At 62.7% G+C, this 22,224-nt stretch overlaps 2 protein-coding genes across 8 annotated transcripts in view; one reads left to right on the plus strand and one right to left on the minus strand.

The window, feature by feature from the left end:
- Window positions 1-1,647: 1,647 nt before the first annotated feature.
- On the minus strand, window positions 1,648-11,915 carry KHK (ketohexokinase). Of its 3 annotated transcripts, none has more exons than XM_048846134.2 (8): window positions 11,775-11,915; window positions 10,651-10,767; window positions 9,124-9,258; window positions 7,480-7,552; window positions 6,445-6,591; window positions 2,483-2,571; window positions 1,975-2,132; window positions 1,648-1,895 (listed from the first exon to the last, which is right to left on the minus strand). In XM_048846134.2, the coding sequence occupies exons 1-8, from the start codon at window positions 11,864-11,866 to the stop codon at window positions 1,810-1,812; spliced, it is 897 nt and encodes a 298-aa protein (XP_048702091.2). In that variant the 5' UTR covers window positions 11,867-11,915; the 3' UTR covers window positions 1,648-1,809. The 3 variants fall into 3 exon arrangements, with proteins under 3 accessions (XP_048702091.2, XP_048702090.2, XP_048702092.2); XM_048846133.2 differs by lacking the exon at window positions 9,124-9,258 and adding an exon at window positions 9,347-9,481; XM_048846135.2 differs by lacking the exons at window positions 1,975-2,132; window positions 9,124-9,258 and adding an exon at window positions 9,347-9,481.
- Window positions 11,916-13,753: 1,838 nt separating this feature from the next.
- The window catches only part of LOC125634824 (cGMP-dependent protein kinase 1-like), an 80,288-nt gene continuing 71,817 nt past the window's right edge, over window positions 13,754-22,224 (plus strand). For 2 of the 5 annotated variants that reach the window (XM_048846088.2, XM_048846091.2), the window contains exon 1: window positions 18,092-18,274. The gene's annotated coding sequence lies outside the window, so the exon portion shown is untranslated. Of the gene's footprint in view, window positions 13,941-15,078; window positions 15,143-18,089; window positions 18,275-22,224 lie in introns of those variants that run through there. The other 3 variants (XM_048846089.2, XM_048846090.2, XM_048846093.2) reach the window with 3 other exon arrangements.

A 22,224-nucleotide genomic window follows, 5' to 3' on the forward strand; every position in this document is an offset into this window, starting at 1 on the left:
ATGGCATTTTGGGATGTATAAGTAGGGGCATAGCGAGCAGATCGAGGGACGTGATCGTCCCCCTCTATTCGACATTGGTGAGGCCTCATCTGGAGTACTGTGTCCAGTTTTGGGTCCCACACTACAAGAAGGATGTGGATAAATTGGAGAGAGTCCAGCAAAGGGCAACAAAAATGATTAGGGGTCTAGAACACATGAGTTATGAGGAGAGGCTGAGGGAAGTGGGATTGTTTAGTCTGCAGAAGAGAAGAATGAGGGGGGATTTGATAGCTGCTTTCAACTACCTGAGAGGTGGTTCCAGAGAGGATGGTTCTAGACTATTCTCAGTGGTAGCAGATGACAGAACGAGGAGTAATGGTCTCAAGTTGCAGTGGGGGAGGTTTAGGTTGGATATTAGGAAAAACTTTTTCACCAAGAGGGTGGTGAAACACTGGAATGCGTTACCTAGGGAGGTGGTGGAATCTCCTTCCTTAGAGGTTTTTAAGGTCAGGCTTGACAAAGCCCTGGCTGGGATGATTTAATTGGGGATCGGTCCTGCTTTTGAGCAGGGGGTGGGACTAGATGACCTCCTGAGGTCCCTTCCAACCCTGATATTCTATGATTCTATAACTAGCCCATCCCTCTGGAAGCAGGGCCTGGCACAAGCCTTCTGCCTCCTTTGCAGGGCCCCACAGGCCCCGAGCCAGAGGGTGGGAGAAAGTGGGGGTGCTTCCATCAGCTATACCAGGGGGCCATTCCCTTTGGGGAGAGCCAGGGGTTTAACCCCTGCCTCCTTCAGTGACTGGCGCAGGAGCTTTACCCTGCCCCTGAGACGGGCACCACAGCCCCAGTGGCCAGCCCGAGGGGGAGCAGTGCACCCCCCAGCCAGGGTCTAGCTGCCCCCACTAAGGACTGCTGCCATGAGGCGGGCAGGAGGCCAGGTCCACCCAGCCAGCTCTGAGACTGCCCCACCCCATGAGAGCCCAGCCAAACAGCCAGGGGGCCTTCCAGGGCCCTCCTTGGCCCCAGGCCAGTCCCTCCACTCAGCCCATGGCCACCGTTCCTGGGCACCTCCTGCTCCCCTGAGGCCAGACTTAGCCCTGCCTGCTCCGGGCGCTGGGGTGGGCAGGCACCATGCTGAGGAGAGCTCCCTGGGAGCCAGGCCCTGGAGCACTTCGACCTACAGCTGGACACCCCCAATCACAGTCAGAATGGAGGCTGGGGCCTGGGAGCCCAGAGGGCAGAGCGGGGGCAGCCCCTCCTTCAGATGGCCCCACCTGCCCCCAACCCCTCACCCATCTTGCCAGGGGCTCGAGCTGGTATCAGGGGGGAGCGGCCTGGGCAGGAAGCCTGGCAGCCCCTGGCATGAGGAGCCTGTTCTGCAGAGAGGCAGCTGCCCCCGCTGCGCTTCCTTTAAGGCGGGGAGCAGCAGGGAGCCCCTTCCTGGGGGTCCAGGAGCCAGTGCCAACCCCAGGCAGGAGGGTCTGCTAGCCACAGGAACGGCTGCACCACGGCTCCGACTGCCCACCCCCAGGCTGGGGAGGGGGCTCCTGGGCGGGCACAGCTCACATGCCGACGTCCGTCTGGCCAGCTCAGCAGCACCCTGGGAACTCGCCCGCCGGGCCCTGGCGGCCGGACTGCGGCTGCAGTGAGAAGAGCAGGCACAGCAGCTGTTCCCAAGTGTTTATTGGCTCCACTGGACAGGGAGGGGACCCACAGGGCTTGGTACAGTGCCAGGGCAGCGTGGCACCCGGCGGGCAGCGCCAACAGCTCAGCCCTCCCGCCCTAGGAAATCCCAGCTCGGCAGCCCCAGCCGCAGCCTCCTCCAGCTCACACGATGCTGTCGTACCCGTGGACCCCGCACTTCCTGCCGGCCACCTGGCAGCCGAAGGTCAGCGCCTCCTGCAGCCTCTGCCCTGTCACGGGAGAACAAGCCGCCCGTCAGCCGGTGGCGGTGCTGGCAGGGAGAGGCCCCCGACGGCAGCACAGACCCACCTCTCGACAGGGCCAAGATGACGGCGGCGTTGAAGGTGTCTCCAGCGCCCAGCGTGTCCAGGATGGTCTCTGGGGGGAAGGCGTCCGAGTGGACGAGCTCCCCGTCCGGCCCCAGCGCGTCAGCCCCTGCCTCGGCCCAGGCGCAGATGACAGTGGCCCTGGGGGCACAGCAGTGCAGCGTGACCGTGACCCCACAGCCAGCCCCGCCCCCGCTCGGCCAGCTGCCCCCAGCCCAGGCAGGGCCCCGCGGGAACCGCTCTGAACCCACCGGCCCATTTCACCGCAGCCAGCAGCGCCCGGTACCCTCCAGAGCCAGCTCTGGGCCCTGCCCCCTCCTCTGGGGTGAGCAGAGGGGTCCTGCTCCCCCCATGCCTCAGGCAGCGTGGGCTGAGGAGGGCCTGGAGGCCGCCCACGGCTGCGTCGCTCTGCCCAGGGCAGGGCAGTGAGTCCCTGGCCCCCCCATGCCAGGTTCATCCTCCCAGTTTGGGCCCACGTGGCCCAGGCCTACCCTGGTCTCACGCGGGTGTGAAGCCCCCTCAAGGCCTCCGCAGCCGACTGGAAACCAAAGTCCTTCGCCACGTCCTTGCTGACAAATACCTGCCAGGAAAGAAGGGGAGTGAGGGGGCGGGGGCAGGTAGCCAGAGCCAATGAACAATACCAGTGCCCCATAGCCAGCACCAAGCCCCTGCCCCCCAGCCAGTGTCCCCGATGCCCCAGAGCCAGTGCCCCCAATGCCCCAGAGCCAGCACCAAGCCCCTGCCCCCCAGCCAGTGTCCCCGATGCCCCAGAGCCAGTGCCCAGCCCCTGCCCCAGCCAGTGCCCCCAATGCTCCAGAGCCAGCACCAAGCCCCTGCCCCCCAGCCAGTGCCTCCGATGCCCCAGAGCCAGCACCAAGCCCCTGCCCCCCAGCCAGTGCCCCCGATGCCCCAGAGCCAGTGCCCAGCCCCCGCCCCAACACCCCCCCCCCCCGCGAGCTCAGCAGGAGCCACAAGCCCCAGCCCCCTGAGCCATGCAGGAGCTGGCATCTGATTGGCTAGTGAGACTGCTCAGCTGGCCAATCAGCTCCCCTCCTCGCTGGCACCCCAGACACCTGTCCTGTCTCCCGCAGGCAGGTGCCCACCTGGACAGCCCCTCCCAGAGCAGTGAGCTGGCACCAGCTGCCCAGAGCGCCCCCCCGGGCACGGGCCACAGACCCCCCCCCAGGGCATGGGCCACGGAGAACGAGCCAGCTGCCCAGAGCGCCCCTCCAACCCCGGGCACGGGCCACGGAGAATGATCCAGCTGCCCCGTGCGCCCCCCCCAGGGCATGGGCCACGGAGAACGAGCCAGCTGCCCAGAGCGCCCCCCCCAACCCCGGGCACGGGCCACGGAGAATGATCCAGCTGCCCCGTGCGCCCCCCCCAGGGCATGGGCCACGGAGAACGAGCCAGCTGCCCAGAGCGCCCCCCCCAACCCCGGGCACGGGCCACGGAGAATGATCCAGCTGCCCCGTGCGCCCCCCCCAGGGCATGGGCCACGGAGAACGAGCCAGCTGCCCAGAGCGCCCCCCAACCCCGGGCACGGGCCACAGAGAACGAGCCAGCTGCCCAGAGCGCCCCCCAACCCCGGGCACGGGCCACAGAGAACGAGCCAGCTGCCCAGAGCGCCCCCCAACCCCGGGCACGGGCCACAGAGAACGAGCCAGCTGCCCAGAGCGCCCCCCCAACCCCGGGCACGGGCCACAGATAATGAGTCAGCTGCCCAGAACCCGTGCCCCCCCCAGGGCATGGGCCATGGAGAACGAGCCAGCTGCCCAGATCGCCCCCCCTGGGCACAGGCCACAGACCCCCCCCAGGGCATGGGCCACAGAGAATGAGCTAGCTGCCCAGAGCGCCCCCCCAACCCCGGGCACGGGCCACAGAGAACAAGCCAGCTGCCCAGAGCGCGCGCCCCCTCACCCCAGGGCACAGGCCACGGAGAACGATCCAGCTGCCCCGTGTGCCCCCCCCAGGGCATGGGCCACGGAGAACGAGCCAGCTGCCCAGAGCTCCCCCCCCCGGACACAGGCCACGGACCCCCCCAGGGCACGGGCCACAGAGAACAAGCCAGCTGCCCAGAGCACCCCCCAACCCCGGGCACGGGCCACAGAGAACGAGCCAGCTGCCCAGAGCGCCCCCCCAACCCCGGGCACGGGCCACAGATAATGAGTCAGCTGCCCAGAACCCATGGCCCCCCAGGGCATGGGCCACAGAGAACGAGCCAGCTGCCCAGAGCGCCCCCCCCGGGCACGGGCCATGGACCCCCCCCCCCGGGCATGGGCCACAGAGAACAAGCCAGCTGCCCAGAGCACCCCCCCGCCCCCGGGCACAGGCCATGGAGAACGAGCCAGCTGCCCAGAGCTCGCCCCCCCCCCACGGCACGGGCCACGGAGAATGAGCCAGCTGCCCAGAGCGCCCCCCCCAGGGCATGGAGAATGAGCCAGCTGCCCAGAGCGCCCCCCCCCCCCGGGCACAGACCATGGAGTACAAGCCAGCTGCCCAGAGTGCCCCCCTACCCCAGGCACAGGCCACGGAGTACAAGCCAGCTGCCCAGAGCGCCCCCCCAGGGCACGGAGAATGAGTCAGCTGCCCAGAATGCCCTCCCCAGGCACGGGCCACGGAGAACGAGCCAGCTGCCCAGAATCGCCCCCCCCCCCACGGCACGGGCCACGGAGTACAAGCCAGCTGCCCAGAGCGCCCCCCCCGGGCACGGAGAATGAGCCAGCTGCCCAGAGCGCCCCCCCCCCCAGGGCACGGAGAATGAGCCAGCTGCCCAGAGCACCCCGCAAAGGAAACACTCTGTCACCCGGGTGTGGGTGGGGCCTGGTCCCCTGCAGCACCCCCATGGGGCAGGCCTCAGTTATGCTACTCTCTGGCTTCCCCCACGCAGGGGCCTCGCTCTGGGCCGTGACACCTCCCGCTATGGGGGCCCCCTCCAGGCAGTGGAGCCCCCCAGCAAGACAGGCTGGGAAAGCCAAGCTCTCTGCCCCCCACAGCCTTGACCCCTCTGATCCCAGCCGCCCCCAGGAGCAGGGGATGCTTGTGCGGCAGCCAGATATCCTGAGAGATGGGGCTTCAGAGAGGATCCCTCACCCCATTAATGCAGCTGAGGTCAATGCTGCCCCCCCCCCAGCCAAGGCATAACACCCCCTCCCCCCAAAACAATCCAGCCCACCCTAGTGTGATCTAGCGTTTTGGGTGCAGCGAAGGGTGCGGGGTGAGGCGGCTGCTCAGGCTGGAGGTTGCAGGTTCATGTCCTCTGCAGGGGTCACACAGGGCAGTGCTATGTTGCCTGTGTGACGAAGTGGGACTGTTCTTAATGTTTCCTCTGAATTGTGTGGGGGTGCCTCAGTTTCCCCTATGCAGTGGGATAAGGGTGTATGATCCTTGCAGAGCCCTAGGGGGCAGGTGTGTGCAGGGGTCTGGACACAGAGAATGGCCGACACCCTGTTTCCTGGCCACTGATGGCCTGGGCCCTTCCCCCCTGCAAGGTGAGAGCTAAAGGGTTGGAGAACAAAGGAATCAGGTGCCCTCCTGGCCCGGGAAAGGGGAAAGCCCAGAGGAGGAGGGGCTGGAGGGGGAGGCAGTTTGAGGCTGGCTGCGGACATGGAGTGAAGGGAAGACGTGGTTGTCTGGCTCGCTGCCCCCCAAAATGGACCCGGCTGAGGGGTCCGGTTCTCTGCACTTACAAGCTCTCGTTTAGACCATGTTCCTGTTGTCTAATAAACTTTCTGTTTTACTGGCTGGCTGAGAGTCCCGTCTGACTGCGGAGTTGGGGGGCAGGACCCTCTGGCTTCCCCAGGACCCCGCCTGAGCGGACTCGCTGTGGGAAGCGCAGGGAGGGGCAGAGGATGCTGAATGCTCCGAGGTCAGACCCAGGAAGGTGGAAGCTGGGTGAGCTGTGTGTCCTGCAGACAGGCTGCTCACAGGAAGGCGACTGCCCCAGAGTCCTGACCGGCTTTGTAGGGAGCAGTTCCAGAGCATCGCCTGGGGACTCCGTGACAGCCTGTTATGCAGATACCGCTTTGGGCTATTTGTGTAATTGAGGTAATGCATATTCATATATGCAATATAGAGCACTGGCTCATTTTCATACAACCTCCAGATTCCTGGCCCCTAGCAGGTTCCCAGCCCTCCTGCCCTCCGACAGTGCCCCCTGTCCTCTCTGTGTCATTCCTCAGCCCCATCAGAGAACCCTGGATGTGACCTGCTGGGCCTGCCAGGGCAGGATAGTCCCTCCGGCCCATTCTCTAGGGCTCTGTCCTGCCTAGTGTGAAATACCCTAGCCAGACCCACCTCCCTGGCAGACAGGAAGGCTTCCCCAACAGCCAGTGGGAGGTCTCTTCTGGCTCAGCTTTCCCCACCACCCCCAGATAGCCCCTGCAGTGTCCGGCCCATGCCAGGACGCAGGAACAGGGGTCGATGGCAGGGACACTACACCATTAGTTCCTACCACGTCTCCGTAGCCGAAGAGCTGGTACAGCTCCTCCCGGGACTTCTCCACCTCCACCGACGTAGAGACTCTCTGGTGGGCTGGGCAGGCCCGGTTATGCGCCTCCACGCGCTGGATCATTTTCACCTGCTCTGCAGCGTTCCTGCCCTGGAAGCAGGAAGAGCTCTCAGCAGAGCCAGGGCAGTCTCCCTGATCCCCCTGCGCCCACAGGCCTGGGCACAGCTCGCCAGCCTGGCTTGGGGCTAAGTGCCACAGCGGGGACTGAGGGAAGCAGTGCCTTAGTGCAGACCCCAGCCTAAGCCACCCGGCAGCTTCGTGCTGCATGGGAAGGTGGCCTGGGCCATGTGGCCACAGAACGGGAGTTGGCATGAGCAAAGACCTGTCTACACAGGGCTACCCAGCACCAAGCACTCAGTCTAGATAACAGCATCCACACCCGGAGCCAGTCAGGAGCAAGGTCCCGCACGGAGCAGCCTGCGAAGAGGGAAGCGCAGAGCAGAAAGCAGCGAGCTGGCGTGTCTGCCTCCCACCCCACCTCCAGGCCCCCAGTCCCTAGCCAGAAGCACTGGGGCCAGTCTCTATTCCAGGTCAGCCAGGCCCCTCCCTGTCACTAAATCCTACTGGTGCTTCCTCCTTGCGACTTCAAGCCGCCCCTTCCTTTCTGTGCCAAGGAGCGAGCGCCTGGCCACGTCTTCGTCTCCTGCAGGGCTACTGTCACCACCCTCTCTGGCCACCCTGACGCTGACCAGCCCAGCCCCTCCCCATCCCGCTGCCGGGCCCACCCCTCAGATCTCAGCTCCTGGCACCTCCATGACATGGCCCTGGGCTGGGCACCACGCCCGTGTGGCAGCTGGGGACGCAGATGTATGTGCCATCCCACTCCTCTGGCCTGCGTCTGCTTTCGCCTGCCTGGGGTAGGGACTAGCCTCCCTCTGCGCTCGGGCAGCGCCAGGCACTTCTGGGGAGCCACTGAACAGTCAATGGCACGATGCCACCTCGGCCCTGGGGGCCTCGACAGTAGGAGAAGGGACTCACCTCCCAATGGATCCACTTGTACTGGGTGAGGTCGACCTGCTCAAAATCCTGGGCTGTCACATCTGGCAGGTTTCTAACCCACAGGGGAGGGGGGAAAACACAGGGAAGTCAGAGGGCAGGTGCACGAGGCCTCTCCCAGCAGAGAGGTTAGGGCTGAGGGGGACGGGGGGGGGGGCCCTACTAATCTTTAGCTCACGCCCCGCCCCTGCAGTCACTGAGCCGCTGGGGAATCCGGGCTAGTGGCCCCAGCTGGGTGAGGATGTGGAGCTCCCAGGCAGTGGGGCCCAACACACAGCGTGGCTTGTGGGCACTTGCAGTCCTTCCACGCAGCCTCCCTGGCCTGCCCAGCTACACAGGGGGAGCCTGCCCCAGAGGACACCATGGTGCCCGGTACCCTTGGGCACTGCTCCCACTGCATGCTTGGCTGGCGGGGCCCCTGCCCACACAGGGCTCCTGGGGGGTACAAAGACCAAGCAACAGGGCAGGCAGGTGTGACTGTATGGGGCTCTGAGGGGCTGGACTCTGCCCAGCGCTGGGCTGTTAACGAGGCACAGATTCAATGATTAACCACAGAGGGGATGAAGGCAGGAGAGACCCTTGCCTGATCTCAAAGGGCATCAGCCAGACTTTGATCACAGAGATCCCAGGGCCAGGGGGTGCCCGCTGACGCCCTTCAACGAGGGGCCAAGGCACACGAGAGCTGCAGGGAACAGAGCTCAATGGCACTGGGTCCCCGTGAATCACTAACCGCTCCCCCCAGTTCTCTGGCTGCTGGATCCCAGCTCGACCCTCCTGCCAGCAAAGGGTTAACAGGGTCCCAGGGCAAAGTCCCTGCTGCTGGTCCCAGCAGTGCAGGGCCAGAGGTCCAGCTCACTGGGCAGAAGAGACGGCCCCACATGGGAGCTGCGTTACCTGGGGGGGCCGAGGGGATCTCCTTGGGGTGCTGATGCCCTCTCCCACGTATTCTAACTCGCTGGGCCGGGCTGAGGAGCCCCACAGAGATGGGGCTCACCACCGGGGTAGGCAGCAGGGGGCACCCCAGCTTGCCAGGCCTGTTCCAAGCACAGTGCCAGACCACCCACCAGGAAATGGAGGGGTGGGGCTGGTGCGGCCCAGGGCGAGTTCCCAAGGGAACGTCCCGTCCTAGGGCCAGCAAAAGGCCCTGACGCAGCCCTGCAAGCACAAGGAGGTCACCGCTACAGCGGCCAGCCCAAGGTACAGCATGGGGTGGCCTCTGTACGCTGAGCACCTGCAAAGGGGGGCAGTCACAGGGCAACCCCCCATAAGCCCGGGGGAGGCAGCGGGTGTCCCACAAGCAGATTTCCCCTCCTAAGACAAGTGGCCATCGAGATGTGCCAATTATGGCAGTGCAATTACCGGGTGCTGATTGGTCGGCCAGGATTAGCACTGCTGCACTGATTGGGCGTCTGTGTGCAGAATCAGTGGATGAATCAGTCAATCAGCCATGCAGGATGGGTCCCCCGTGACGGGGCAGCGCCGAGGCGAGACCGAGGGCACGGGCCCCCGAGCCCTGGTCCGTGACAGGCAGGACCCAAGGGCCCGGCACTGGGGTTCCCCCCACGGGAGCTGCCCGCCGGCCAGGGGCGATTGGCGTGACGGCTCGGCGGATGTGCCTGGCCTTACGTGTCGTAGAGCGTGACCGTCCGCGAGCCGCTGGTGCTGTTCACAAGGCAGCAGGCGCACGGCGTGTCCCCCCGGCTCTGCCACGCCACATGTGCTACGTCCACACCCCTGCGCCGGAAGTCCGCCATGACGAAACTTAGCGGGGGAGGGAGAGACCGGGGGGAGGGAGAGAGGGGTTAGATCCTGGTGGGCACAGCGGGCGCCGGGCACGGCCCCTACGCACCTGTTTGTGTGCAGGATGGTGCGGGTGCCCCTGCTCATGCTGCTGATGACGATGGAGGTGGGGAAGGAGCTCTCGGGGTGCGAGACCACATGGGTGAGCTCCACTGCATAGCGCCGCAGATCGGCCAGGACGAAGCTGCCGGGGAGGGGGCGCAGAGAGGGTTAGCGCGGGAGGGGAGAGCCGCTGTCCTGCAGTACCTGGGGGCTGGAGGGGAGGCAGCGGGTCTGGGGGCCCAGTCAGTCCCCAGCAGCGATTGCACCGGCCACCCAACCTGCCCCCTCTGCACCGGGAGCCCCACAGATCATGGGCGGCACCAGGGCTACAACCGGGAGTGGGGGTGAAAGGCTCTCCAGAGACTCCCCAGCAGGGAGATGGGGCCAGCGACAGGGGGAGGGGTTCCCCAGGAAGGGCTGGGGGCTCCGACACTCCCCAGCAGGGAGATGGGGCCAGTGGGCAGGGGGCTCCCTGCTGGCCCTGTGGCTGTGGATATACCCACTCCCCTGAGTGAGGCTCTGGAGAACAGACTTTGAGGATCTCGCGTCCCTTAGTCCTGGAGGAAGAGGTTGGATGGGACCCAGGGGAACCCTCTCATCTTGTTTCCATGGCAATGTAGTTCACAAGGACCACTGTGGGAGCATGGATGCATCAGGTTATGGTGGGTCACACCAAAATGGCAGCTGGTCACACCACTTACCAAGGAGATGTGGATTTTAGAAAAGCACCAACCCATGCTAACCCCCCTGCCAACGCTGCAGAAGATCCCCTGCACCCGATCCCGGTGCCCCTTGCCAGCTGGGAATGCAGACCCCGAGTGAGGGCAGTACAGCCGAGGAGCCGGACAGCCCAGCCACTGGGAAAAGGCCTGACAGGGCCCATCAGGGGGGTGTCAGAGCAGGCCGGGTAGGAAACCAGGCGTCACAAACCTTTAGAGTACACAAAACTCAGGGTAAAGGAAGCCCCCAGTCTGATCTGCCCCCCTCCCCTAGCACAAGGAGGCAGCCAGAGCACCCATGATCAGCAGAGGTGTCACGTCTCCCCACCCAGGAAAGGGACGGTCCTGCCTGCGGGCTCCCTGCCCCCAACTTGCTGGGCCCTGTCACCTGGAAGGAAGGATTCTCTCTCACTCCACTGTGCTGGGGGCCAGGGCACCTGCCAAGCTGCATAACGGCCCCCTGATCTGTGCCAGTGGGACTGGCACTGGCCATGGCAGGATACCCGAGGCACTGGCTTGGGCACTCAGGCTCCCATCTCACTGTGGGCATGCGGACCCTGCCGACCCCGCCCGCACCAGGTTCATCACTTACTCTGCTGCGTGTCCTGGCGCCAACGAGCCCATGAAGGCGCAGGGCGCCCCCAGCAGGGACAGCACGGTGCAGGAGTTCGAGGCATTGCCACCCCGCTGCCAGCGCTGTGACAGGCACCTAGAAGACAGACAGCCATGGCAGGGCATGGCTGGGCACCAGGCTCCCGGCCCCGCACGGGACCCCAGTCGCCCCTGCTCAGCGGGATCCACACGCAGGAACAGGCCCATTGGCTGGGTGAGGGAGCAGTTAGCACTTACAGAGCCAGCCGGGGGTTCCCTGCTTGCTGACAGGCATGGGGTGGGGCAGAGGAAGCTTGTGCCAGAGCAGCCAGTTTAATGGGAGGCTGCGGCAATGGCTGTACGCAGAGAGCACTTGGGGCTGGGATCCCAGGGCTGCATGCGGCCAGTGCACGGCGGTGGCACTGTGCAGGGGAGCGGCTTGGAGGAACCCAAGGGCCCGAGGGGGTCTGGGCTGCTCTGCCCGGGAAGTCGGGCTACAGGGGAAGCCATTTCTAGATGGTCGAGAGGGCGCCCAGATTCCCCGCTGGCCAGAGCCCCCGGTGGGCCTGCTCCTGCCAGCTGGGTATTTGCCAGCCGGGTATTTGCCAGCCACCTGAACGCCAGGTGGATTTTCATGGCCCAGAGAGGGCCTGGGGCTAGCGCGTGAGCAAGGGCCTGGAAGCCAGAGCCCCGACGTATCCTGGCTCCGACAGGGATGCCCAGCCTGGGGGGGAACAACCCAGCCAGCGTGAGGTGGCGCTTGCTCCCATTCCAGAGGGGCTGATGTGATGGGGCTGCCTGGCCAAGATGCCTGGGAAGTCCCTTCCCTCCAGCCCCACGTCCCTAAGTCCCAGCCCCTTGCGCCTCACCCCTCCCAGCTGGAAAACGGAGATGGGGAGGCTCAGAACCACCCCAGGGGAAGGACCCCGGGAACGTTTTCTGTGAGTGGCAAAGGCAACCCCCCCACCCGCTCGTGGGGCCAGCGCAGGGCTCCCAGAGCCTGCAGCCCAGGGGCTGACCCGGCCAAGCACCCCCAGCCCAGCTCTGGGACTGGGCTCAGCCCCTCCGAGCCCCCAAGCCAGCCTCCCCAGGGGCTGCAGTCCCCAGGGAGCCGAGCCCCCGTACCTGGTGTCCGTGTCCTCGGCCGGGTACACGTCCACCACGCTTATTATGTCCAGGCAAACCAGCCCAACACACAGGATACGCTTTTCCCCCATGGATGGGCTGCCCCTCTGGCACCAGCCTCCCGGGCACCGACCCCCAAACCCCCCTCTGGCACCAGCCTCCCGGGCACCGACCCCCAAACCCCGCTCCGGCACCAGCCCCCCGGGCACCGACCCCCGAACCCCCCTCCGGCACCAGCCCCCCGGGCACCGACCCCCGAACCCCCCTCCGGCACCAGCCCCCCGGGCACCGACCCCCGACCCCCCCTCCGGCACCAGCCCCCCGGGCACCGACCCCCGACCCCCCCTCCGGCACCAGCCCCCCGGGCACCGACCCCCGACCCCCCCTCCGGCACCAGCCCCCCGGGCACCGACCCCCGACCCCCCCTCCGGCACCAGCCCCCCGGGCACCGACCCCCGACCCCCCCTCCGGCACCAGCCCCCCGGGCACCGACCCCCGAACCCCGCTCCGGCACCAGCCCCCCGGGCACCGACCCCCGACCCCCGCTCCGGCACCAGCCCCCCGGGCACCGACCCCCGAACCCCCCTCCGGCACCAGCCCCCCGGGCACCGACCCCCGAACCCCCCCTCCGGCACCAGCCCCCCGGGCACCGACCCCCGAACCCCCCTCCGGCACCAGCCCCCCGGGCACCGACCCCCGACCCCCGCTCCGGCACCAGCCCCCCGGGCACCGACCCCCGACCCCCCCTCCGGCACCAGCCCCCCGGGCACCGACCCCCGACCCCCGCTCCGGCACCAGCCCCCCAGGCACCGACCCCCGAACCCCCCTCCGGCACCAGCCCCCCGGGCACCGACCCCCGACCCCCCCTCCGGCACCAGCCCCCCGGGCACCGACCCCCGACCCCCGCTCCGGCACCAGCCCCCCGGGCACCGACCCCCGAACCCCGCTCCGGCACCAGCCCCCCGGGCACCGACCCCCGACCCCCGCTCCGGCACCAGCCCCCCGGGCACCGACCCCCGAACCCCCCTCCGGCACCAGCCCCCCGGGCACCGACCCCCGACCCCCCCTCCGGCACCAGCCCCCCGGGCACCGACCCCCGAACCCCGCTCCGGCACCAGCCCCCCGGGCACCGACCCCCGACCCCCGCTCCGGCACCAGCCCCCCGGGCACCGACCCCCGACCCCCCCTCCGGCACCAGCCCCCCGGGGAACCTACGGCCCTGCCCCCCGGTACCGCCGCCCGCTGGCTGAGTCAGGAGCGGCCTGAGCCCCACAAGCTCCCGCCTGCAGCTACCTAGCCCCGCCCCTGGCCCCGCCCATTCCCTGCCTAGCCCCGCCCCCGCCTCCAATCCCGTCCGCGGCTCAGAGCCCCGCCCCCCGCCGCCCCAGCCCGGACTCCCCGCCCCAGCACGTGACAGGAGCGGGCGGGATCACGTGATGGGGGCGGGGCGGATGCTCTAGGCTGGGGGCGGGGCGCGGATGGTGACGGCCCCCCCTCCCCCGGCCGAGGATAGCGCTGGGGTCACCCCCCCAGCCTAGGCCCCCCCCGGCCTGGCCCCCCCAAAACTGCACCCCCCCGGGACTGCCCCGGCCTGTGGCCCCCCCCGGCCGAGGATAGCACTGGGGCTGACCCCCCCAGCCTAGGCCCCCCCCGGCCTGGCCCCCCCGAGGACTGCACCCCCCCGGGACTGCCCCGGCCTGTGGCCCCCCCCGGCCGAGGATAGCGCTGGGGTCACCCCCCCAGCCTAGGCCCCCCCTGGCCTGGCCCCCCCCAAAACTGCACCCCCCCGGGACTGCCCCGGCCTGTGGCCCCCCCCGGCCGAGGATAGCGCTGGGGTCACCCCCCCAGCCTAGGCCCCCCCCGGCCTGGCCCCCCCCAAACTGCACCCCCCCGGGACTGCCCCGGCCTGTGGCCCCCGCTGGCCAAGGATAGCGCTGGGATCACCCCCCCAGCCTAGGCCCCCCCCAGCCTGGCCCCCCCGAGGACTGCACCCCCCCCGGGACTGTCCCGGCCTGTGGCCCCCGCTGGCCAAGGATAGCGCTGGGGCTGACCCCCCCGCCCCGGCCTTTTGCAGACATAGCCCAGGTGCACCGTGCGTGGGCTCTGGCCGTGGGTTCACGGGGGCCCTGCACCAGGCTCGAGTCTCACACACGCGTGCAACACGAGGTGTGTAAATTCCCCCATTGTTCTTTGTGGCCCCCTCGCAAGGAGCCCAGGAAAGCACAGGGGCGTGTGTGGGGGGAGGTGATGGTGCCCGTGTAACCTTAACTCTGCCCAGCGTGAGCTTACCCAGCACAGCTGTGAGCTGCAGGGTCCCTGGCATTCTCCAGGTCTAGACCATCAGCTGACAGCTCTGGTGAGAAAAATCCATCTCCCCTGGTGCAGACAGCACTGTGCCGATGGGGGCTTCTCCCGCCTCTCACGGACGGGGGTGAGTGACGCCGGCAGGAGGCGCTCTCCCATCCGTCTCGCAGGAGTGTCTTTGCTGAAGCCTAGCGGCAGAGTTTCAAGTGTCAGCCTGCCCTTATAATCTGCCAGCCTCAGGGAGGTTTCTGGGGCTTTGGTGGGAATGCTGAGCCAGACGTGGGGATGTTGTGGAGAAGGACACAGAGGGAGCCCAGCGCCTGCATCCAGCCCTCAGAACCAAGGCCCTGGAGGGAAAAGGCTCTGGATCCAATTCCCCACCCCCAGGAACCAGCCTTTCTTTAATGTGGATGTCCTGGCCTGCTGCTTGACAGGTCCTTGGCATTCCCATCTGCTGTGTTTGTCCCCTGGCTAGCTGCTGAGAGGAGCTCCCAGCACAGACCCTTGTTGTACGTACGACCCTTGTTGTACGCCAGGCTATTCCTGCGCCGCAGTGCCTGGGTGGGGAAGTTCAAGCTCAAATCCTGCTCTGCCCCAGCCCTGCAGAGTGGCTGGGACGGGGCAAAGCTACGAGCTGGCCCTGCCCAGCATGGGGCTGCCTTCTCCTTTGGATCCCTCCTCTGAGGACCAAATATCCTACTTCACCTTCCCTGTGTCACAGGGCAGGCCTGGCAGCCAGGAGGTGGGGCCGTGAAGCTGTCTATGGAGGCACAAAGGTCCTGGCTGATAAGAGACTTGTTTATCTAGGATCTTGTGCCCAGTTTCCAAAAGGAACCTTCTGTGTGAAAGCAAGTCCTCTGCCTTCCAACTCCCTTTGTGAGTCCCGGCCCCGGGCAGGGCATTTCCAAATTCAAACCAATCCCTCTCCCTGCCCTCTGGGCCTCACTTCCCCTCCCCTTTTCTATTTCTAACTCTTCTCCATCACTTCCTGTCTCTACAGTGTTGCTGTCAGCTGCTAGCCAGCTGCTGTGTTCCACCCAGAGGTGGCTGCATTTCTCTGGCGGGTGAGTAATTGTATATATCCTACAGTCTGCAAAGCACTTGGGGATCCCAGGCACTGTATAGCTGGGGGGATTATTATGCCTCCCACAGCCACTGTTTTCTGTTCTCTCAAGCCACCCACCTCGCTGAGGAGTTTGAGAGCTGGCATCGAGGAAGTTATTCCTCTGAAGTTAGACTGGAGTCCATGGGTAGGGCCCCTACCAAATTAATGGTCCACTTTGGTCAATTTCAGGGTCATAGGTTTTTAAAAGTTGTAAATTTCATGATTTCAGCTGTTTAAATCTGAAATGTCACAGTGTTGTAACTGTCGGGGTCCTGACCCAGAAAGGAGTTGTGGGAGGGTCGCAAGGTTATTGTAGCGGGGGTTGCGGTTCTGCTACCCTTACTTCTGCCCTGCTGCTGGCGTGGCGCTGCCTTCAGAGCTGGGTGTGTGGCCAACAGCCACCGCTCTCCCGCCGCCCAGCTCTGAAGGCAGTGCAGAAGTAAGGGTGGCAATACCGTGACCACCCTCCTGCAGCCCCCTTTTGGGTCAGGTCCCCCAATTTGAGAAACACTTGTTTTCCCTGTGGCCCCCCCTGTGAAATCTGTACAGTATAGGGTGAAAGCACACAAAATACCAGATTTTGTGGTCTATGACGTGATTTTCACAGCCGTGAATTTGGTAGGGCCCTGCCCGTGGGCCTGCCCGTTTCCCTGTGTTTGAATTCCCTGCCATTATTCCCATCAGTACCCTGTCCAGTCTGTCTCCTCTTTCTAGAGGGTTGCATCCCACTTGGCCCCATGGGATTACCATCCACACTGACAGGTTTCAGAGGAACAGCCGTGTTAGTCTGTGTTCGCAAAAAGAAAAGGAGTACTTGTGGCACCTTAGAGACTAACCAATTTATTTGAGCATGAGCTTTCAAGCTCATGCTCAAATAAATTGGTTAGTCTCTAAGGTGCCACAAGTACTCCTTTTCTTCATCCACACTGAGGGGATCCTAGGCCCCGATTGGGGAGAGGGGGTGGAGCTGCACTTATGTGCAGAGCTATGGGTTAAAGCAATTCATCATGACAGACGGCAAGGCATGGTGGCCTGTAACTGCAGCTGGGGGAGCACTGCAGGTCCCTACCGCCCAGCAGGGGTGGACTGAGCCCTCCAGGGCAGCTGCTAATGCGCCTCTGGAGACAGAGCCTGCAGTGACACTGGCTGGAAGGAGAAGTAAAGGGCTCCCCCATGCTCATGCTCCAGGGCAGAGAAGAGCAGCTCTGAGGAAGGCCATTTCTGTCCAGGAGACAGTGTGGCAGTTAGCTTCTTGTGGGGCGGGGGTGGTGCTATCACATAAGAATGGCCATACTGGGTCAGACCAAAGGTCCATCTAGCCCAGTGTCCTGTCTTCCAACAGTGGCCAGTGCCAGGTGCCCCAGAGGGAATGAACAGAACAGGGAATCACCAAGTGATCCATCCCCTGTTGCTCGTTCCCAGCTTCTGACAAACAGAGGCTAGGGACACCATCCCTGCCCATCCTGGCAAATAGCCATTGATGGACCTATCCTCTGTGAACTTATCCAGTTCTTTTTTGAACCCTGTTATAGTCTTGGCCCTCATAACATCCCTGGCAAAGAGTTCCACAGGTTGACAGTGCATTGTGTGAAGTACTTTCCTATGTTTGTTTTAAACCTGCTGCCTGTCAATTTCATTGGCGACCCCTAGTTTGTGTGTGATGTGAATAGTAAATAACACTTCGCTATTCACCTTCTCCACCCTAGTCATGATTTTATAAACCTATGTCATATCCCCACTTTGTCGTCTCTTTTCCAAGCTGAACGGCTCTAATGTTTGGAGTCTCTCCTCGTATGGAAGCTGTTTCATACCCTGATCATCTTTGCTGCCCTTCTTTGAACCTTTTACAGTTCCACTGTATTGTTTTTGAGATGGGGTGATCACGTCTGCGTGCAGTATTCAAGGTGTGGGCATCCCATGGATTTAGATAGCGGCATTAGGATATTGTCTGTCTTCTTAGCTGTCCCTTTCCTAATAGTTTCTAAAGTATTCTTAGCCTTTTTGACCGCTGCTGCGCATTGAGCTGAAATTTTCAGAGAACTATTCACTGTGACCCCCAGATCTCTTTCCTGGGTGTTACCAGCTAATTTCAACCCCGTCACTATGTGTATGGTTGGGATTATGTTTCCAATGTGCATTTCTTTGCCATTTTGTTGCCCGGTCACCCAGTTTTGTGACTCTAACTCCTTGCACTCAGCTGTGGACTTAACTATCTTAAACAACTTTGTATCGTCTGCAAACTTTGCCACCTCCCTGTTCACCCCCTGTTCCAGCTCATTTATGACTATGTTGAACAGGACTGGTCCTGGTACAGACCCCTGGGACCTGCTATTTACCTCTCTCCAGTTACCGATCCAGGAGAGGACCTTCCCTCTCACCCCATGACTCCTTAGTTACCTTAAGAGCCTTTGGTGCGGGACCTTGTCAAAGGCTTTCTGAAAGTCCAAATAGTTCCTAAAAACATTACAGGAAATTCCTACTTCATCCCCATGCTATTCCCTGAGGCCCCAGTGCCAATCTGCACTATCCCCTGCGGGATCCGTAGCACACCGAGCAGCTGTGATGTGAAGTCAAAACGCCCCTTTGGCTTCTTGAGAAAGAACCGCTGGCCCATGTAGCCAGGAAGAGGCAGTGTGGCTTAGGGGTTGGAGCATGGGGAACTGGGAGTCAGGACCCTAGGATGTTCTTACTGTGTCCCCCCACCCAAAAAAACCCTTCTCAGCCTCAGTTTCCCCACCTGCTCTGCTCCCCCCCGCGGGCTGTGAGACTTGGCTGGCTGTGTGCTAAGTGCTGGCAGTGCTGGGCTGAGGCAGATGAGCCAGTTATCCTGCCAGCCCCCAGCGAGGAGCTCCCCTCCCTACGATTGCACATGAGTCAGAGCCTGGCTCTTCCCTCTGCCAGCATGTGGGAGGGAGGAGAGGCAGCAGACAGGGCTTGGCTGGGGAGATGCACCTGAGGGAGGGTTTGGCTTGGACCGCCCATGGTTAATGTGTCATCAGGCGGGGCGGGCTGCCTCCAAGGGGCCCTGCGGCTAGGCTGGAGGCCAGGGAGCCCCACCAGCGAGTGAGGAGCGGAGCGTGGCTGGGCACAGGTAGGTCGGCTCTGCGCCAGGGGACAGAGTCAGGGATGTGGGGGGAAGGAGTCTGGCTCTGCATGGCAAGGGGAGCTGGGGGCTCCTGCAGCCAGTGATTCTGAGGAAGGAGAGTGCAGTCATTTCAGTCTGATTGCTGCGAGTGCAGAGGAGCAGCTGCCAGCTTGCGTGTGGGGGGGGGTGGGAGATAGTCCGGACCCTGGCACCAGTGGGTGCTTGTGTGTGTGTGGGGAGGGCGCCTGCATGTAAGATCTAGGGAGCAGTGGGGGGGTCAGTCTAGGGAGATGTGAGGGGCACCTGGGCATGTCTTGGCATGGGTGTAGACACGTGTCATCTGTGTCTCTTGTGCCAGGCTGGTGTCCCTGGCCCCAGCAGGCCCCGCATGGGAGCCCTGCGCAGGGCACTACTTCTGCAGGCGTTTCCTTCCCGCTCACCCTCCCTTGCTGACTTTTGCCTTGGAAGGAGCTGGCCCCTTGCTGGGCTCACCTGGTGGCTCCACAGGCCCCACCCCCAGTAGGACTCGCTGTGCTGTGCTCAGCACCGGCAGGGCTGGGGGTAGAGCCCCAACCGTGCCCTCTCCTCCCTGAGCACCCCCAGGGCAGGGAGGGTGTCTGGGAGCCGGTGTGACGTGGGCAGGACAGTGAGGGCAGCTCTGGCTGTGCAGGAGCCGGCCTGGGCCCAGCCCTCACCCCTGGCTGCCCGGCGGGCCTGGCTGGGAGGAGCAGGAGCCAGGCTGGGAGATGTCTGAGCAGGGACCCCCAGGCCCAGCTGCCCACCCAGTGCAGCTGGGAGCTGTGCACAGCAGACATAGCTCAGGGCCTGGAGGGACGAGCTTTCCAGCTTTGAATGAAACCTCCTGTAAAGCAAGTGCCTCATCCTGGGGCATCCGGGGTCTCCCGGGACCCGCCAAGCTGCACATGGCCTCTCCGGTCCCCATCAGCCACACACAACCCTGGGCAACCGCCACTCAACCCTGGCCAGGACTGTTTGCTCCAGGGCCAGCAGCAAACCTCCTTTGGTCCCAGCTCCACTGCACCGCAGGCTCCAGTCACTGCTCCCAGTGCCTTGAAATCCAGATCCCCAGGCCAGGTGGGCACAAGTTGAGCATCGGGTTGGAGCCCTGCCCAGCACCAGCCAGAGACCTGCCCCAGCGCCGTTTCCAGAGCAGCCAGGCTGGGTGGAGGGACTTGACGGGAACCCCCCTGGCCTTGGGTAATTGTTAACCACTGACACCCATTGCCGGCCAGATGTGGTCCAGTGTCAGATGTTAGGGGGCTTATTCCTTCACTCACTTACTTCCCTGGTCCTCGCATGAACAGAGAACAACAATACCCAAAGTCCAAAGGTGCAAACAATTCAATGTTTATTGGGGTGAACCTCCAGCAAGAATGATTCCAGTTTCCTTCCTTAGTGTCCCCCTTCCCAGCTCTGACACCACAGAGCCTTACACCTGTGTCCCTGTTCCCATTCCTGCCCTTAGCCAAACATGATTCCAATTTCCCCACCCCCATTCCCTGTACCCATTCCCCCCCCTTACTTCCTGATTGACTGCAGACTATGTAGTAAAACTTGAGTTCTGCTTAGCTATACCTTAACCAATCATTTTCCTGAAATTTAACTAACCAGTCCTAACATATTGTAACATGATTAGCTAACCCATTATATCCCACCACCTTAATTAGTTTACACCCAGCAAAATTAATTATACAGCAGACAGAAACAGTCACAGAACCAGACAGAGACCATGCAAATAAACAACAACAAAGTGGAAACTATAATGACAAAACAATACAGAAGTGAGGATTTCACAGCTACATCTATAAAGACATAAGGGTTTCCCAGCTGTGTCTACTGATAACAGAAAACTATCAAACTAAACGGTCCCCCGGCGCTGTGCTGCCCGCTGGCTATGCAGACCTTGTGTGGGGGGCTCTGTGCCCCCCCAGGCCCCTCATCTCCAGACCCTCCAGCACTGGGCCATCCCACGGCAGGTGTGCAGGAGGGGTCCCAAGACAGACATGGGGCAGGCAGTGTGGGGCAGCCGGTATGGGGCAGGGGTCCTGAGGCAGATGTGGGGCAGACATCCCAGAGCAGGTGGGGGGCACCGTGGGGTGGGTGTGGGGCCAGCAGACAGTGCCTGCAGCAGGGGAACAGCTGAGAGAGCTGAGGCTGGAAGGGCTGGGAAGGGCTATTCCTGGCCATGTGGGGAGCCAGGGAGTGAGGCCACTTCAGAGGCAGGGCAGACTCAGGCAGGGGGATCAGGACTTGGACAGAGGGTGTGGCGCTCAGGCTGGGGCTGGGCAATGGGGCTTAAATAGGAGGGATCATGGATCAGGCAGGGGGCTGGGTGGCCTTGGGCAGGGGGCTGGGGGGCAATGGGGCACAGGGCTCGGGGAGGGGGCTGGGGGGGCATGGGGCTCAGGCTGGGGGGGCCATGGGGCACAGAGCTTGGGCAGGAGGCTGGGTGGCCGTGGTGCTCGGGCTGGGGGGGCCATGGAGCACAGGACTTGGGCAGGAGGCTGGGTGGCCATAGGGCTCGGGCTGAGGGGGCCATGGAGCACAGGGCTCGGGCAGGGGGCTGGGACACAGAGTCTCTGTCTCTGGCTGCCTCAATCGTTTAAACTCCTCAGTGATCTCGGGCACATGGGTCACGTGCCCTGCAATGCTGTGTCCTCTGCAGCCTCCATCACAACAGCCCCCCATGGACCGCCCCGTCCCTGGTAAAGGAGTGGTACTTACTAGTATTCCTGTCCTTACTAGTGTCAATGCCACCACAGGAACATTTAATGTGACCACAGTATAATTAAATTTAACATCCCTGTGGTGGGAAGAACACCTCAACAGCTCAGCACTGTGGCCTTTAATTTCAGAAAGGGGAACTACACAAAAATGAGGGGGTTAGTGAAAGAGAAATTAAAAGGTACAGTGACTAGAGTGAAATCCCTGCAAGCTGCATGGACACTGTTCAAAGACTCAACTTAAATGTACACTCCAAATTAAAAAACATAGTAAAAGAACCAAAAAAGAGCCACTGTGGTTAAACAACGAAGTAAAAGAAGCACTGAGAGGCAAAAAGGCATTCTTTAAAAAGTGGAAGTTAAATCCTAGTGAGGAAAATAGAAAGGAGCATAAACTCCGGCAAAGGAAGTGTAAAAATATAATTATGAAGGCCAAAAAAGAATTTGAAGAACAGTTAGCCAAAGACTCAAAAACTAACAGCAAAATGTTTTTAAGTACACCAGAAGCAGGAAGCCTGGTAAACAACCAGTGGGCCACTGGACGATGGAGATGCTAAAGGAGTACTCAAAGATGATAAGGCCATTGCAGAGAAGCTAACTGAATTCTTTGCATCTGTCTTCATGGCTGAGGATGTGAGGGAGGTTCCCAAACCTGAGCCGTTCTTTTTACATGACAGATCAGAGGAACTGTCGCAGACTGACATGTCGTTAGAGGAGGTTTTGCAACAAATGGATAAACTAAACAGTAATAAGTCACCAGGACCAGGTGGGATTCACCCAAGAGTTCTGAAGGAACTCAAATGTGAAATTGCAGAACTACTAACTGGTTTGTAACCTGTCCTTTAAATCAGCTTCTTTACCACATGACTGGAGGAGAGCTAATGTAATGCCAGTTTTTAAAAAGGGCTCCAGAGGTGATCCCAGCAATTACAGGCCTGCATGCCTCACTTCAGTACCAGGCAAAACTGGTTGAAACTATAGTAGAGAAGAGAACTGTCAGACGCAGAGATGAACACCATTTGTTGGGGAAGAGTTAACACGGCCAGGGCCAGATTTCCACTTAGACATAATAGGCACGTGCCTAGGGCCACTGGCGTTCTAGGGTTGCCCCACCTCTATAAAGTTGTGCAACACCAAGCATAGGTGCCAGCTTTCCCCGACGCCGATGGGTGCTCACCCCCCCACCCCAACTCCAGTCTTTCCCTGCCCTTG

The sequence above is a fragment of the Caretta caretta genome, chromosome 3, assembly GCF_965140235.1.
Source record: "Caretta caretta isolate rCarCar2 chromosome 3, rCarCar1.hap1, whole genome shotgun sequence".
NCBI classification, from domain to species: Eukaryota; Metazoa; Chordata; order Testudines; family Cheloniidae; genus Caretta; species Caretta caretta.

Excerpts from the sequence above, each read along its gene's own strand:
- KHK (XM_048846134.2), bottom strand. The coding sequence starts at position 11,866 with ATGGGGGAAAAGCGTATCCTGTGTGTTGGGCTGGTTTGCCTGGACATA. Across the intron at positions 10,768-11,774 it reads GCCGAGGACACGGACACCAG|GTGCCTGTCACAGCGCTGGC; the intron begins GTACGGGGGCTC and ends TCTGTCTTCTAG. Across the intron at positions 7,553-9,123 it reads ACGGTCACGCTCTACGACAC|AAACCTGCCAGATGTGACAG; the intron begins GTAAGGCCAGGC and ends CCTGTGGGTTAG.